The sequence below is a fragment of the Peromyscus maniculatus genome, chromosome 9 (genome assembly GCF_049852395.1).
Source record: "Peromyscus maniculatus bairdii isolate BWxNUB_F1_BW_parent chromosome 9, HU_Pman_BW_mat_3.1, whole genome shotgun sequence".
Taxonomy (NCBI): Eukaryota; Metazoa; Chordata; class Mammalia; order Rodentia; family Cricetidae; genus Peromyscus; species Peromyscus maniculatus.
In genome coordinates this window covers 57,478,825-57,496,734 of record NC_134860.1, presented here as the reverse complement: position 1 = coordinate 57,496,734, position 17,910 = coordinate 57,478,825, and the positions used below count along the sequence as shown (strand labels likewise).

At 47.6% G+C, this 17,910-nt stretch overlaps 1 protein-coding gene across 16 annotated transcripts in view; it reads left to right on the top strand.

The window, feature by feature from the left end:
• Nucleotides 1–17,910, top strand: part of Atp8a2 (ATPase phospholipid transporting 8A2) — a 592,551-nt gene that overhangs the window by 534,407 nt on the left and 40,234 nt on the right. For all 16 annotated transcript variants that reach the window (XM_076545122.1, XM_076545120.1, XM_076545123.1 and 13 more), the window contains 2 exons: nt 6,188–6,276; nt 13,009–13,113. In XM_076545122.1, coding sequence (XP_076401237.1) covers nt 6,188–6,276; nt 13,009–13,113 — 194 coding nt within the window. The remainder of the gene's footprint in view (nt 1–6,187; nt 6,277–13,008; nt 13,114–17,910) is intronic.

The window sequence follows — 17,910 nt, the reverse complement described above, 5'->3', positions numbered from 1 at the left end:
TCAGGAAGGAGAGCAGTTTCAGCTATGCCTAAACACCTCACCCACACCCTCCTCCCACCCCCCTACTCCTCCCCTACCCCCGACATAGTAGATCATGAACGGAGTGGGTGGGGCTTATCCTTCTCTGGGCTCAGAGGTCTGAGGACCACGAGGATACAGACTGTCTGCCCTCTGTTCATGAGTGCTCGTTTTCAGATTGGACCTCATTATTCCAAAAGACCAGGAGTTTGGGCTGGTCGGCGTCTTGTGTCTTCAGGAATGTGTAAAACTTGCTGTGTCTGGGCAAGGCCTCTCTCCAGCTTTCCGTTAGCAACCTAGAAGCGAGGTTTGTTGGATTTGTCTGTGACTGTGAATAAACAACAGGGTACCCCGCACATGCCAGGGCCCCCAGCAAGGTTCTGGAAGCCACAGGTGTGCCCCTGCCAGAGGAGTCCCAGCTTGGTGAGGTTGGCTCACAGGAGAGATGGAGATCATAAGGCTTCGGCAAGCCTTGCTTCGATGCGTCATTCCTGAGGGTAGAAGCAGAGGCTCCGTGTTTTAAAATGGCCAACACAGTCTTAGCCTTGCCCTGTTCCCACCTGGGATGGGAGCCATACAAGTCATCAGCAACTGTTTCTTGCCTTAATTCTCCATGCCGCACCCTATGCCCTACAGTGTGAGAATTGTAACATATCTCTACAGCCAAATAAATTCAGCCCTCGGTATCTGTGTGTGCTGATTCCATACCTGGGGATCCAACCAACCAGGGTTGGGGAATATCTGGGGGGATAAAAGGAACCTTACTGAATCTACACAGATTTGTTCTCTTATCAGTATTTCTGAAATAATACGGCACGACATCCGTTCCCACAGTGCCAACACTGTATTTAGTGTCATCGTCACCTAGAGAAGACTGAAAGTCTACAAGGACATATGCGGTTTCTGTGCAGAACCACCCTGTTATGTGTGACAAACTTGAGCACCCATGGGTTTAGGTATCTCAGGGGTTCCCAAGGATATAAAGGACTGTGGAAGAAGTTACTGGAAACCAAACAAATATAAATAACAGAGTAATTTAATGAAATCAGCCATTCATTCTCTAAAACAAGAACCCCAAGAGAAGAATGGAGAAATCACATGAACACTTGAAAAGAAAAAAGTTATGAACGTGCAGGATTTTAGATTCCATCTAGTAGGAAAATTGCTGTTCAGACCCCGTATGTTCTCAGCAGCCTGATGATTGTCCCAGAGCCTAGCTGTCTCCAGTTCAAAACAAAAGCAGCCTGTGTTGTGTGTTAGAGGGGGGGAAGAGGGCCTTGTTTGTGTCAGGGTTTTCTCTTCCAGTGTCATGTGCTTGTTTATGTGTTGCTTGCTTGTTTATTTTCTGGTTTTCTGAGACACAGTCTTAGGTATTCCACCCAGCCTGGAAATCCCTATGTAGCCCCCGCTGACCTAGAACTCAAAGCAGACCTCCTGCCTCAGCCTCCTGAGAACTGGGATTCACAGTAGGCATGAGTCACCACACCCATACAAAAAAGCCAGCTTCCCTCTCTCCTGGGGCTTCCCCTTCTTTATCCCCAGGGGCGGTGACTGTAGTGAGAGTAGTCCCACTCTGTGAATGATGTCATGGCTCCAGGGAGCCACTGGAGTGACAAAATGCCAGCCACCACAAGAATAAGGAGCAACTGGAGTGCTCACACACTGCTGTGTTTGCACAAACTCCTGAACTTCCTGTAAGGTGAATCATGGACTTCCTGAGTGACAGCGTTCCCACTTGTAGGTGTTTCCCTGAAAGGAATGGAAACATGTCCATAAAACAAGACTGTGCAAAGCCCTGCACAGGAGCCTTCTTCCTAACAACAGACCAAAGTGGAAACAACCCAGATGTCCATCAACAGGAAAGCCAGTAAACAAAATGCAGTAGACCCACACAGTGACTATTGGAGAGAGAGAGAGAATGTGGGTGTGTCCCAGAGCCATGATACAGCATGGTTCAGTCTCGGTGGCCTTATGTTGAGTGAAGAAAGCCGGATCGAACAAACTCATACTCTAGAGTGTCATTTAGAGGATGTTCTAGAATAAACCAGACTGCTGTAATGCCACAAATCAGGACAGCCATTGCTCTGTGGGACAGAAATTGGCCGGAAAGGATAGACACAGGAGGGCCCTCTTCCCAGCCACGTGTGCACAGCACACCTGCCTGTCAGCCAGGCCTCCCGAGGGCCACACAGCTCCCCTCTGTGTACGCTGTTGCACCCCCACCCTGGGCAGACAGAGCTGTCACCACCCTGCAGAAGACAGCTCACCCGAAAGGCGAATCCTTGAATTCCAGCACTCAGAAGACCGAGGAGGCATGAGACTGAGGCAGGAGCTCAAGGCCAGCCTGGGCTAGAGAGTAACACCCTGTTTCAAAAAACAAAACAAACAAACACACAAACAACACCAAAACCCGCTCACAGTAGAAAGGGAAGAGAATGCGCTTAACCCCTCACACGCGCATTCATAGACAACACAACTTTGGAGAGGCAGACCTCAAAACCAAATGAAGCCTTTCTAGCCTTTGACGTGAGATAATTTTCCAGGAATGGGGTGAGTGACGGTAGAGGAGGTTACACGGGCCACAACCGAAGAGGACCACAGTTCTAATCTCTCCTTGTGTTGCTGGGCGGGGTTTCTGTTTTTATTACTTCCCACGTTCTACAGAAATTCTTTTATTTAAAATGTGAAGCTGGTGCCTAGAGTTTCTGGTGGAAGCAGAAGTTACGCTCCTGTGGGGAGCCCTCTGTGTGAAGTCTTCCTACACAGTGGCACACAACAGCCTTCTCCATACCTACCACACCTTTCCAACTTTTCTGCGGCATGCCTTTACTTTCAGTTATGAAGGCTTTATATTCATAGCTATAAAGACCAGCAGTGGGAGGGGGTGCCAAACATCTGCAGGAAGCCGTGTTCCTTTGGGAGAGGCTTCAGATCTCTAAGGCGGGGGCCCATGTTCATGTCCCTCCTCTCCCTTCCGCACCAAGGGCTCTCTCTGGGTTTCTGACTCCACCTGAAGCTCAGCACCATTGTTGTGGAATAACTGGACTCAGCTTACCTAGCAGATGTTTCTGTCATAACCTCCGCAGGAGAGCCTGCTCCCATCTGTCCCACGAACCAAGCTCCAGCCGGCCATTCACAGTAACAGTGGACGCCTTAGGCTCTGAAGACCAGTCAGTCTAGCCTCTGCCTAGGTTGCCTGGGTGAAGAGTGGAAGATGACCTTGCTGTCGTTGAACTAACACGTGCTTTCTGTAGAACAACAGAAAGTAGAGATAGACAAAGAGATACGAGGATACAACTCATTATTGCTGTCACCCAGATACAGTTTGATATATCATTCCATGTGTTTTTCCTATTCATGTAAGCAGGTACATGTGTGGCAGGGTAGATCCCATCCAGGCCACCAGGGTATAAGCCGCTCCACTGACTTTGCATTCTGGAAAGCTTTTGTTTGGTTAGTTGCTTGGTTTTCTTTTCTTTTTTTGAGGCAGGGTCTTACTATGTATCCCTTCCTAGTCTGGAACTCACTGTAGACCTGGCTGGCCTTGAACTCACAGAGATCAGCTGCCTCTGCTCCTGAGTGCTGTGATTAAGGGTGTGCACCACCACACCTGGCCTGCAAAGTTTATTAAAGGTGAGGCTGTAACACAACAGGACAAAAACACGACAGCAGCGGTGTGTGTTGCTAGAGACTAACAGTGTGTGTAATGCCTGATACACAGAGGTGCGGGACTTGTAGGTAGATGATTGGGGGAAATATTCTTTCTCTTTTCCCTTCAACCAGCGACACTTCAAATCTCCTGAAATCAGCTGGCAATGGCCAGAGAGTATCCGGGGAAATGGGTGTATGTATTTCCCCACACTGGGCACCACGGGAAATTGAGTTCCCAGGGACTCTCCGAGACTTAGAAGCTCCACAGAGGAGGGCAGAGGGGTACAGACAGTTGTCAAGGAAGCGAAAAATGATCTTCAAGGGTGAGGATGGGTCTGAAGGGCCAAGGTTCCCGATGTCCTGTTTGATTTGAGGTCTCTTCCTCCGTGAGAGGAATTTAATCCTCCTCATGGATGGCATTTCAGTGAGAAGGCTGGAGGCACTGGGGTCCTAGTTGCTGGATCTGTTCTCCAGGTGGAAACAGGAACAACAGAGAAAGGCCTCATCGACACTTGCTGACCCTTATGTGCTCCCAGATGCAGTATTTGGGGGTGACGGTCCCTGGGTTTCCTCATTGTGTCTGGGAAGACCACATCAGGCTTAGTTTGAGGCTTGGGCCAGTTGGACTGCCTTCTCCACAGGCCCCATGACAGGATCCCTGGGAGGGCGTCTTAGAACCCATCTGGTTAATTAGCTTTGTAATGTGACATTTCTGTGTCGATACAGATATTATACTTAATGTATCTTTCACTGCAGAGTATAATCCATTCAGGAAGCCACTGTATTCCTTCTTATTTCTGTGCTAGTAGAGCGCTCTCATCAATATTCTTGTCCTGCCTCTTCTGCTTTCCTCTCTTGGGATGAATTCTCAGAAGGGTAATTGGTAGGAAAATATGCTCACATATTTTAACACTTTTAAATGTCTTCTTTCAAAAGAATTGATATTCTCCATTTTGGGAAAAGGCCTCAAACTTCACTGTGGGTCAGAATAGCTGTCATGGATGCTGAGAGCCACAAGCAGGACCCTATGGTGGGGTTCAGATATGGGCTTGGCCAGATGGGCTCCTGACTAGGGATGCTCTCACCGAGGCCCTGCAGGTAGAGAAAGCCACAGGGCAGCCCGAGTTGATGCTAGGATGCCAGGCTGGGACCAGGATACATCCATGGGACAGGAGTTGCTCTGGGATCCCGCTGATCTCCACCCCTGCAGTCCCGGTGAGGTGGTGAGAGATGATGATCCCAGTCTCTCACCTCTTTTCCCCCTGCGAACCTCACCTCTGTGACCCTCACCTCTGTGACCCTCACCTCTGTGCAGTAGGTTCTAGCAAAACCGGTCAATGAAATGGAAAGAAAACCTAGGGAGCGGCAGGACTCAGCCATCCTTTAACTCTGCCCCCTTAGCCTGACAGCTGCCCTGTGAAGCTGGTTCATCGGCCACTCCATGCTCCTGACCTCTGTTTACTCAAAACCAAACCGAAAAGAGCCAGGACTCTCCCGGTCCCCGTTTCTGTTCAGAGCAAGCTATCTCTGCTCTCTGCTGGTGTCCCAAGTGTCTCTCTTACTACAGTTAGCTGTGGCTCTCCCCCTCACAGCGGCTGTGTCTCCAACCCAAAACTGTCCTGGGCTTAGCCTGCTGGGAGGAGCGAGGAAGTCCACGAAAAGCTGTGCTCTGTGCCATCTGTCCCCTTCCCTCATCTCCCTCTGTCCCTGTCTGGCTGTCTTTTGACTTGTGGTGTTTGGGGTTGGTTTGTTGCATTGCTGCTGCTGCTGTTGTTAATTGAGGGAGGAGATGTTGACTCAGCATCTCACGGATAACCAGGCGCTGGCCCTTGAACTGATTCTCTCGCCTGCATCACTAGCTCACTCTGTCTTCCTTACCTTGTCTTCTTAAGCCCAGTAGGCAGTGTACACCTGTGATCCCTGCCTGGGGACATTAAGACGGTAGGATCGGGAGTTGAAAGATAACCTGAGTTCCAGATTGGGGACCTGTCTAAAAAAAAAAAAAAAGATAGAAAAATGGTAAAACTACTAACAAAGAAGCTCTCCCTTAACTGCCATGCATGCCCATGATAGACCCCACGTTTTCAACTCCCTGAAGCCAGAGTCTCTGACATGGACATCTTCCACTTCCGAATGGGGAGAACCAATGACCTTTGTGCCAGTCAGCCATGGGATGCTGGGCCCATGAAGAGCAGGAAAGGAAAAGTGGGCTGCTATGCATAAAGGGGCCCCAGGAGGCAGATTATTCCACAGAAGGACGACACCTCTAACATTTCTCGCTGTGGGGAATTAGAACAGCTTTCTGTTCAGGAGGGAGCTTGAAGTTCCAAGGCAGGGACAACAGCTCAAGTCCAACTGAAAGATGGAGGTGAGGGCCAGCGGAGACCAGACGAGGAGCCAGTCCCTGGATTTCATATTTTCCATTATTTCCACATTGCCAGATGCTCTACATTGATTAAATCACATCCTACTGTTTGAAGGAGAACCTAAAACAGGCCTTGACTTGTGTTTCTTACAGGCAACTATGGTCCTGAGCTCTGCATACTTCTGGCTGGGATTGTTCCTGGTTCCAACTGCCTGTTTGATTGAAGATGTGATGTGGAGAGCGTAAGTATATAGGGAAGTGCTTTTTCCAGGCTTTGTACCTCTGTCCTCAAAACTGTCTCAAAGCTGTGAGAATTAAGAAGAAACAGGACTCCTGACACTTGCCAAAGAAAGGGTTTTGTTTGTTGATTTGTTTAAGTTTGCCCTTCATTTTGATAGGAAAACGAGAGGAAAAAGAACACTGAGCAGAGGTCACATGACACTCAATAGGGGCGTTGCCCTGTGTGTGACTGCAAGGCTGTTTCCAAACACAAATGCATTTCATCAGGTTGAGGAGACATGACCGGAGACTCATTTCGCGTCTTCAAGCTGATGCCAGGAAATCACAGATAGGGCCTGGCTCACAGCCCCAAGTATAGTAGAAACTCATATGCATGTAAGTCACTTCCGTGACAACAGTGAAGGAAGCTTCCTTCTTCTAACCAACTCACAGTAGGAATCCTGCCAATCAAATTCTTCTCAGGAGCTGATTTACAACTCTGAAAAAAAAAAATCGCATCATAAATATAAAATTATAATGCAGATTAAATGGGAATTAATTCAAACTTGCTTCCTGTTCCTGTGTTTTAAATTTTATCATTCCTAAAACCTAAAAGAAGCACTGATGTCCCAAGAGAATACAACCTTTAATCTCACTCAGGAGATGAGAGATCGCTCTAATGCCCATAGTATTGGCTTAGGTTTGAATGAGCCCAATTCCTCCTAGAAATATGACCAGGTTCCCTGAAAACTGAGACTTCTAGCTTGGGCAAACCACAATTATTTCAGGGCCCTGAGGTAGCAAAATGAGATTTTTAACCCAAGCCTTCCAGGAAAAGACATCAGGTCTCTCTCTCTCTCTCTTTTTTTTTTTTTTTTTTTAAATCTCCTCATACCTCCCACACTCGGCGGGAATTATTCTTGCTTGACAGGGATATCTTTTGAAGAAGTCTTCATTTGGCCATTATCTTGACAAGTGATTGTGCTGATGCAGAGAGAGGGGGAGGAATGATTTTCCTAGAATGAATATTTTGTTTATGTTTTTCTCCTGCTAAGTTTTTCGACTACTACTAAAAACCAAATAATTTTAACTTCTTAAATGCTCTCACAGGCCAACTGCTTCTGTTTCATTTGCTACAACTATGTCCTGTAAATGGCATAACTGGAGCCTTTGGGATGGTTGTAGCCGGGAGAGAGATTTCCTTAACCTAATAGATGCACTGTGGGGAAACATTCACTCTCTTACTGGTTCCCTGAGCCAGTGGGCCCAATTTTGGCACGAGATGTTTATTCCCGAACTGAATTTGTACAGCTCTGCAAATAAGTCAGTTTCAGGGGTGAGCTTCTGCTTGGCTTGGCTGCGTCTCATGGGAAGTAGTTACAGGCTCGCAAATTCGTCCCCAACTATCTTAATTCAGCTAACTTAAATTAACGTCATGAAGACAGAGTTTTATTGAGGCTTGTTCTGCCAAGTGGGTCTTCAGCAAAAGTATCTTTGTTTCCTTTCAAAGAGGATGTTTATGGGTTGCAAGGGCTCTGCCTCCTCCTCTGTCTTCAGAGCCCCTCCTAATGCATTTCAAGTACAAACTCTCTGTCACCGTGAAGCACGGGATGCCCTCCCTCCAACTAGGCTTGTCTCTCAGTCCCATTTGTAGGACCTAGACTATAAAATTAGCACCATTTGCATTTTAACGATGATAAATAAGATGATACCGCTTCCAGGTCCGGCATATGGAAAGAGTAAAAGTCACTTTCTCTCCAAGGAGCTTGCCAGCTGGGTTCCAGCCGGGCCCAGAGCCCCACACAGAGGTTTGAGGAGCCAGCAGGGAAGGCTGCCCTTGCCTGTGATATTGTTGAGGCCCTGGCAGCTGCTGCCTGCTGCCTGGCAAGGGTGGCAAGCACAGCGTCTCCTAGGAATGCATCCCATCACCTGGCAGAGCCAGAAGGGGCCCTCCTGACTTACATAACCACTCTCCAAATGCATGTTGCTCTTGCATTCTTGAGAGGAGCTAGAACAGTGTGTTAAATTAGCGGATGTTCAGAGGTGCTCAAAGGATGTGCCCATTTGCAATGTCTGCTTGGTGCCTAAACGTCTGCCATCCCCATCCTGAAGAACAAGAGTTTTATGGATGTATGTGGGCATTGTCCCACTGAACATGGGATCTATATCCTATATAATATTATACCCCAAGCTGGAAACATTTGCGAAGGCAAGCAAATCTGGTAACTCCTCCCAAGAAGAGGAGAGGAAGCGTGTGTTAGACTGCTTGCCCCTGGCAAAGCCACAGAACTCGCCTGTGATCTCTGTGTCTGAACTGCAGTTATGCGCAGTTGTAGAAAATGTTCTCTGCGCTCCCATGCTCTGCCACGCTCTACACCAGTGGTTCTCAACCTGTGGGTCACAACCCCTCTGGGATCGCGTAACAGATATTTGCATTACAAATCATAACAGTAGCAAAATTACAGTTATGAAGTAGCAACAAAATAATTGTATGTTTAGGGGGTCACCACAATATGAGGGGCTGTGTTAAAGGGTCGCAGCATTAGGAAGGTTGAGAACTACTCTGTCTATATCCACTCATCATTTGATTTCTGATACCTCTCTTTGTTTTGCTAACACAGTCCTTGTACTAACAAATATTCTCCCACTGAGCTATACTCCAAGCCTTTGGGGTTCTTTTGTTTGTTTGTTTTTTGTTTGTCTTGGTTTGGTTTGGTTTTTTGTTGGTTTGTTTGTTTGGGGGGTGTTTTTGTTTTTGTTTTGAGATGAGTTCTTTCTGGATAGCCCAGGCTGGCATTGATATTAAGATTCTGCTGCCTCATTCCATGAATGCTGGTACTGGAGGCACCACCCCAGGGCTGGTTGCCCTGTCTTTGAAAACGTCATCACAGAGCAGGCCTGACTTTTTGAGTGGACTCTATGAGCACCCAAGACAGTGAGTGACTCACTTCTAGACACCTCTTATTTCCTTTGGCCAGTCCCTCACTTCCACTCCAGGACCTGGGCTGCTAAGGGTAACAAGAGAGAAACAGGATGAGGTAGTTCACTTTTCTGCCTAGTTCGTCAGCTTTCTGGATGAAGAGCCATTTTTAGCCAATCTTAACTCAGGCTTGGAACACCATAAAAAAGCCTGCCCTATTATTTCTCAAAAGTTTTATGAGGGCTCAAATGGCCTTGTTGTTTATTAACATAATTGATTATATGTGGTTTCTGGCTAATGAGAAGTCTTGTTAGACGCGTGGAGTGTAAATTGTCGAGAACTGTTTTAATATCCGCTAGCCTACATTCTCCCAAAATGCTCACCTGTGACAGCATGCTCGACAAAGCTGCCAGGCATGGCTCTGAACCCGGGAGAAATTGGTTACCGTCACTCTCTATAAATGATCCAAAGCTCAAGGCCACCGAGCATGGAGGAACACACTTCCTTTTATCAAACTATTCCCTGTCTTTTTCACTAGGCATCATGCACTGCATTCCCCAATTCCAGAATGACTTCATTTCCTCATAATTACAGATAGGTAGTTAAACGGCAATAAAGCAATTTCTGTGTACAAATGGGCCTTGATTGCTTTTTAAGATTCTCACCAAACCGATCTCTCTTGGAGCGCACCGAGTTTCCATTTTCACCCACGGTTAGAATTTGATGTTTCCGGTTGGCTGGCTGTTCTTGAATGCAAAAGAGGGAGCTCAGACAATAAGTTTTAGAAACAAAAGGATGGAAAGTTCAGGATTCCAACCCAAGCTGTTTCTTTCTAAAGTACCTACGGGGACATGAAAGCAGAGAAGGAGTGGGACCAGGGGGAGGTGGATAGAGAAGGTAGTGAGGGGTTGAAAATGATAACACACACACACACACACACACACACACACACACACATTCCTATGGACGTGTGAAAATCCCACTCCTTTGTACACATAAAGCTAATTTAAAAAAAAAAGCGAAAGTCTCTTAAAACCTTGATGCCCTTTCCTGTATCAGAAAGCTCACAGTAACTCATCTGTTAGTCCCTCCCAGATGTCTCCATTCAATCCCTTCTGCAGTCTCCTGGTGTCTTGACTGGGACGAGATGAAGGAAGCTGAGCCACTGGGGAGAAGACAAGCTAATCTGACTTCAGAGCTCTGACCCAGTGGCTGCACATCCATGGCACATGCTTATAGGTTTGCCTTGATAGCTGGTCAGTGTGAAATCACTACATGCTTGTGTTACAGGGAGACCTAAGATCACTTTTCTACCTCAGCCCTCAGTAGGTCACAGCACTTGAGGAAATGGTTTTAAATTTCTGACATCCTTCTACTCAAGTGCTACCTGCCTCCCTAGGCTTACAACCCAGAGCTCTCAATAGTGGATGAATACCAAGCCTAGGTCTAGAAGCCAGCCTGGCGTTGCATCCTCAGAGCAAAGACAGTTTCTGGGTTTATGGACATGAGCACATCATTGCCCTCCCAAGGCCAGGATCGGCATGCTGGGGGTCACATTCTTGGTTTCTCGGCCTAGGCTTCAGGTCCCATTTTCCTCCCCCCCCCCCCTCCATGCCTGTTCTTCCTACCTCAAGGCCCAGCAACTTTGTCTGTCCTGTCCCAGAAGACAGCAGTCAGGCTAGCAGAGAGGTTGACTGTCCTGTGCAGAAGCCGGGGGGGGGGGGGGGGGGGGGTTGGAGGGGCAACGTGGGGAAGCATGCCCACCCTAGTGTAAAGGGACTTTGAGCAGGGTGGAGCATGCCACTTTGTTTCTTAACACAGCCCATGAGCTTGTATGGGACACAGAACATTCAGCACCATTGGACAGCATACATTTTCATGTCCTTTCTCTCTCCTGAAAAATATTGGCCATTTTCTCATTTATTGTTTAAAATTCCACGGTCCCCACTTTGAACTTGGTATTTTATCAGAACTCCGTTTGAAGTAATGAAGGTGTTATGTGTTAAAGCCTGTGTGGCTTTGGCTTGTTTACTCTGTGGGGAAGGATGGCAGGGGCATTTCCCATGTCTTCCTGCTGATACTCCATTACAGATGAACACGAAGTGCTGGGTGACCTGCTTTATCTGAGCAGCTCCACTGTCCTTACATGTGGAGCGGCTGCTGGGAGGAGCGAACCCCCATCTCCAAAAAACGTTCCCAACCATTTCCACTTCTGAGCAGTCACACTCTGTCCTGGCTCTCACCCTGTCTGCACCTTGGTGCCGAACAGGCTCCTCAAACACAGTTCATGAGCAGAACACTGTTGCAAAGCTGTTTCTGAGGCCGATGACCAGCGCTGCTCGCTGATGATTGCCATGACTTTATGCAGCATTTTGCTTCCTTTAGCTAGTCTTCTTTTTTCTTTTCCTTTTTGCTATTCGTAGTGGTGGTGATGGTGGTGGTGGTGGTGGTGGTGGTGATGGTGGTGATGGTGATGATGGTGGTGGTGGTGATGGTGATGATGGTGGTGATGATGGTGGTGGTGATGATGGTGATGGTGATGATGGTGATGGTGATGATGGTGGTGGTGATGGTGGTGGCGGTGGCGCTGCTGCTGCTGCTGCTGCTGCTGCTGCTGCTGCTGCTGCTGCTGCTGGCCCTGGTCCTGGTCCTGGTGTTGGTGCTGGGAATTGAGCCTCGGGCCTTGTGCAGAGGGATAAGTGCTCTACCACTGAGCTACATTCCCAACTTATTTCTTATTAAATGCCTTTTCTTCACCTAGGCATTTCCAACCAGAGGATCCATTTGAGTTTTGTGTAGTTTTTGTTGTTGTTGTTGTTGTTGTTGTTGTTGTTGTTGTTGTTTTTGCTTAGTTTCAAAATTTTAAAAAATTAATGCATAAGATTTATGTAATGAGAAAATAGGATGAAGAGAGAGAGAGTTAATTATTAAGCTGGGGTGGTGGAAGGGTAGTTCAGTGAAAGAGCATTTGTCTAGCATGTACTATGCCGGGGCTCAATTCCCAGCACAGCCAGAACAAAGAGAGATGGGATGTCTTGAAGCCAGGAAGCCAGCTCTTTAGAAGGCGCTGCCTTGGTGGTGACAGTGTAGTTTTCATACCAAACTGTGCACAGCCGTGGGGCCCAATGCAGGAGTGGAATGTATGTATTCAACAGGTTAGGGTTTAGCTTCCATTTCAGAGGAACCTGACATCGAGAGATTATTCGACCTGGTGAGGGATTTCGGTTAGGCAGGGAAAGGAGCGGTAATTCCTCCATGACCCGAGGGGAACCAAGCCTCAGGCCAGGTTTTACCCATTGCGGCAGGAAACCATCAGTGGATTTCCTGAGTAAGTCCCGGCCAGAGGAGGATGGGAAAGCTGCACTGGATATGCATTGACTCCAAACCTCAGACCGAGGTTTTGCACTGAGAACATGAATTCTGGTATCCTAAACCTCATCTCTGCGAAGGCAGTGGCTCTTTTCACAGGGAGACAAGAACTGCTAACCCCAGGCCCTGTGATCCAGAACCTGTGCAGAACGAAAGGTTTAAAATATCTCATGGGCTTTATATCCTGCAGTGAAAGTTCTAGGGACCAACTTTGATCATCGGGGCTCCTCTTGTCCTTGGTTAGAATTGCCCGGTCCCCAGCTTTTATGGGGTATGGTAACGTATGTTTCACAGTCCAGGTCTCATCTGGGGTACTCAAGGATGCTTTGGGGTGGGGAGGTCGAGCTCTTAACGCAAGCTCAGCTTGTCCAGCAGGCACCTGGGTGTGGTAGGGAGGATGATTTCCTGTCTTCACAGCTTTGTCACAGTCACACACCATCTTTTCTGTCTGTTTCTCCTGCTCTAGGACCAAGCACACCTGCAAGAAGACGCTGCTGGAGGAGGTACAGGAGCTGGAGACCAAGTCCCGAGTCCTGGGGAAAGCGATGCTGAGAGACAGTAATGGAAAGAGGTGGGCTGCCCCCTCCCCACGTGTTCTCCTGCCCCCCCCCCCACCATCTCGGATTTCCCCTCCCGGGCTCATGTTCAAGGGCAGCGTGGTGGGTTCAGTTTCAGGCGTTCTGATTACATGCTGAGAATGCGGTCAGCGTGAGCTTCAGATTGCGTCTTCTCAGAAGCCACGAGAAGCTGAGTTTCTGGGTCACTGGGCCTGTCCCCAGGTAATAGGAGTGGTTTTGTTGGGTTTGGGATGTGGACAAAACAGTCTTGTGAATAACAGACAGCATAGCAATATTTTCTTAAAGGGGAGGAGATGGGACTGAAAGATGATCCAAGAGCCAGGCCTTTGGTTTCAGGCCCAACCATGTTACCCGAGGCAGAGCAAGTAGAGGAGTATGTGGTTAGTGATGGAGAGCTTTAGCTGTCCATGAACATTTCATTACAGTCCACTTCAGTAGACCTGAGGGGGTTTCCCCTTTATTTACATTTTATGTATATGGATGATATTTTGCCTGTATGTAATGTAAGTTTGTGTACCACATGGGTGCAGTACCCACAGAGGTCAGAACAGAAGAGGGTGTCAGATCCCCTGGGTCTGGCATCACAGAGATGGTTGTGAGTCCCCCTCTGGGTACTGGAAATTGAACCAGAGTCCTCTGGAAGAGCAGCCAGTGCTTTTGGCTGCTGAACCATCTCTCTAGCCCCCTGAAGGGGGATATTTTTAATGAATTATCACAACTTAGTAGATTTGAGAAAGGTTAAGAACACTCTTGGCATATGTCTTAAGGTTTCTATTGCTGTGAAGAGTCACTATGACCACGGCAACTCTTATAAAGGGAAGCATTTAATTGGGGTGGCTTCCAATTCAGAGGTTCAGTCCATTATCATCATGGTGGGCCATAGCAGCATGCAGGCAGACATGGTGCTGGAGAAGTAGCTGAGAGTCCTACATCGTGATCCAGAGGCAACAGGAAATGAACTGAGACACCAGGCAGTATCTTGAACATAGGAGACCTCAAAGCCCACCCCTACAGTGACACACTTCCTCCAACAAGGCCACACCCACTTCAGCAAAGCCACGCCTCCTAACAGTGCCAATCTCTATGAGCTTATGGAGCCAATAACATTCAAACTATGACAGCACAGCAGTGGCTGCTTCTCCTCCTCTGTCAGCAAGCGCCCAGCTGCTCGGCCCCACACTCAACAGGTGACTGGGAAGACTGTGTCTTTCCTCCCATGAGTTCATCTTGTCAGGGTAAATTTATCAGAAATCTATACGGCTCTGGGCCGAGTATCATCTGCAGTGTAGAAAGATGGCCATGTTTAATGTGGAACGTCTAGGAAAGGTCTGAGTGCTCGTCTCCTAAGTGCCTGAAAGGAATTCTGTAGCTAACGTCTAAGACCTAGAAACTTGTAGAAGTTTCTGCCTTGTTTCATATTGTGTTTGTTAGAACTATCTTTTACAGCAATGGAATCAGATACTTGGTTTGTAACAAAGGGGATTTTGGGCTGAAACTGTTGATGGGTCCATGAAGTGCTCACTTCATCAAGCATTTTGGAGGTTTGAGAAATGTTGTTTCAGATAGCTATAGATTTTAGGAAAGGTTTCAGAGCACGGGATTGGCATTGCAGTTTGGATTTTGTTTATGGTTTACTTTAAAATTTTTTTTATTTTAGATTTATTTATTTAATTTTGTGTCTATGAATGTTTTACCTGCATATTTCTATGTGTACCATGTGCGTGCCTAGTGCCCTCTGAGGTCAGAAGAGGTCCATGGATCCCCTGGAACTGGAGTTACAAAAGGTTGTAATCTACCATTGTAGGTACTGGGAACTGAACCTGGGTCCTTTGTAAGAACAACAAGTGCCCTTAACCACTGAGCCACCTCTTCAGTCCCTATGGCTTTACTGGTTAGTAAGTGAGTGCATTAACCAACAAAACCAAAATTATTACCTTCCATAAGCTTAAAACTGGGAATACGGATGCTGCTCTGTGGTAAAGTGCTTGCCTAGTGGGCCCATAGCCCTGGATCCCATTTCCATCAGTGGAAGGAAAAACAAAAACAAACAGATAAATGTAACATTGTAATTGGGTGGCAGGATTCTTTTAAATGTCAAACAGTTTAGATGCAGTACTCAGTAACTACTCGATTTCCCACGACCTACACCATTTTCTGAGACCCGAAAAATGTCATATTCATAGTCAGCAAAAGTTGGAGTGGGAAACTCTGGCAAGTTGAGACTGATAAATAGTCACAGACAAAATGCACAAAAACATGGGAGTAAGCACAAATTTTCATCTTCAGAGGACTATGGACCTTCTTATATATCACAAATTCTCAAGCCTACGTGAGATTGCTAACCAAGCATAAAGAATTTTTTTTTAAAGATTTATTTATTATGTATACAGAAGAGGGCACCAGATCTCATTACAGATGGTTGTGAGCCACCATGTGGTGCTGGGAATTGAACTCAGGACCTCTGGAAGAACAGTTGGTGCTCTTAACCTTTAAGCCATCTCTCCAGCCCAAGAATTTCTAAGTAAAGCACAGTTGTCAATTCTAATGAGATATACCCGAGAAGAACATTCCATATACTGTGGTCTGTGTTTGCACAGCTCAGGGTAGGGGCTTCATATGGTCCGGAAGTTTCTCTGTGTGGCCTGCACTTGGCAGCATGGACAGACAGTCAGAAGACCATCTGGTTGGGGCCATCCAAAGAGGCTTTCATGCTGGAGATGGGCTGGGAAAAAGAGCTTAAGTTATAAAGGACCCAGGAGGACAGCAGCAGTGAGTGTGTGTCAGGCAGAGGGCCCCCTGTGAAGACATCAGTAGAGATGTGCAGGCACAGACACCCCCCACCCACCCTAGTTTGCAGGGCCACAGGCACTTTGTAGAGATCTGGGGTCTGCGTGAACTCTGGTGTGCCCCTGGGCAATCCAGGAACACAGTGACACTGTCTCTTCATCTGCCGCAGGCAGCTGACACTTTGAGGGGAAGAGGAAGGTTTATGAAATAACACAGATGGCCCGAGCCACTGTGAGAGTATGAAGGATCAGCTGTGTGTTCCGCCAGAGAGTCGCGGTATGAGAGGGAGCCGTGGACTGGTAGCCTTGAAAAAAAGACAAGAGCCCCATCTTCCTTCATAAAAAGATGGGGTCTTTTTTATTTGTTTTCTGTGCTGTACGTGGAAGTGATTCAGGGCCTCTCGTGTTCTCCACCCCTGAGCTACACAAGCCCCTCGGATCTGTCAACAGAGAGGGGACAGAGACACAGCGTCAGGCCACCACCCTCAGCAGCCTGAGGGGTCTCCCTAATCTAAGGGAACTCGGCTCAGGCTAAGCCTGGATTTGTGGCTTTAACTCGGAAGAAAAGAATCTCAGGCTGAACCAGTATGAAGCAGAACTGATGATATTAAAGATATTTTAATAGAGGCCTGAGCATGAGGATTGGGAGAAAAAGACACTCAGAAAGTCATCCCCATGCGTAGGGCTCTGCTTCTCAAGTGAGAATAGGAGGAGATTAAGGCGTACCCAAGTTTAGGTATGGGCTCTTCAAGGGAGAGATGCAATTCAGCATCTTGGAATTATTCATATACGCCATTTGGGTGGCTCTGGAGTTCCACTTCAAAAGGTTTTTAAGAACCTTCCCCCCTTACTCTCTTGATAAGAAAAATTATAAGGTGGTCAGGGGTGCCTTGGGCTGATTTATCATCTGATACCAGGAGCCTCTAGGATTGCACGTGGGGTGCAGTGCATGTCCCTTCCCTGTAAGCTGAGTCTCTGGTCAGATTCCTAGAAAATTGCAGGTTTGTGGGGCGGAAGGGAAAAGTCTGCGGTAGTTGTTAACTGCTGGAGTTCTTGCTTCATTGCTGATGAGAGGTGCTGGGTGAGTGGTCCTTTCTCTTCTCACTTCTCCGAGATTTTTCCTGCCTTTCAATCTCCCCTTTGATGTGTATCTTCCTGTCTGTCTGCTGACAGGATGATGGGCATGGGCCACCACACTACACCACAGCCAGCTTTCTGTGCCAATGGGGAACAGCCAGGGCCTTGGGCACACAGGGCAAGCACCCTACCCTTGAGCTCCCTCCCCAGGCCTTGTGAATGTAAGTTTTAAACATCTACCAGGTGTGATGGCACACACCTTCAGTCCCACTACTCAGGAAGCAGAGGCTGGCAGATCCCTGAGTTTGAGACCATCCTGGCCTACAAAGCAAGTCCCAGGACAGCCAAGGCTACACACAGAAACTGTTTCAAAAACCTAAAGGAAGAAAGAAAGAAAAACCAAGTAAACACACATCCACTTAGAAAAATCTACACCTACACATACAAGCAGGTCCCCAAAGGTAGAGTTTATGTGTGGTTTTCTACTTGCTGCATTTGAAGACCCATGCCCCTAACCTAGGGTGAGTTCCATGACTTTGTACTTGGTGTGATTACATGTGTGCATGTCTGCAAGAACACATCATATTCAGAGTGTGCATGCCATCACGAGGTCAGCCTTTCCTTTTCTTATTGTCCACCATGTCACTCTGTGATTGCTCACCAGAGGTAGTGGGGACCCACTGTCCCCACAGTGTCTGTATCTACCCTTTGTTTTTCCCCCTTCTAATTACCTGGGGTTTGCTGCAGGTCAGCTGCCCACTAGATAATAGGGCACACTGTTCTCTCCAGGAGGCGATGCCATCCACTTAACCTCCTGAGAGCTGCTTCATCCCTCCTCTTTGATGGCTTTTGTTTGCTTCTTCCACACCTGCTTGGATTCCTGGGCACCTCCATGCTGGGAGGGGCCAGTGGGGGATGGGCTGAGGG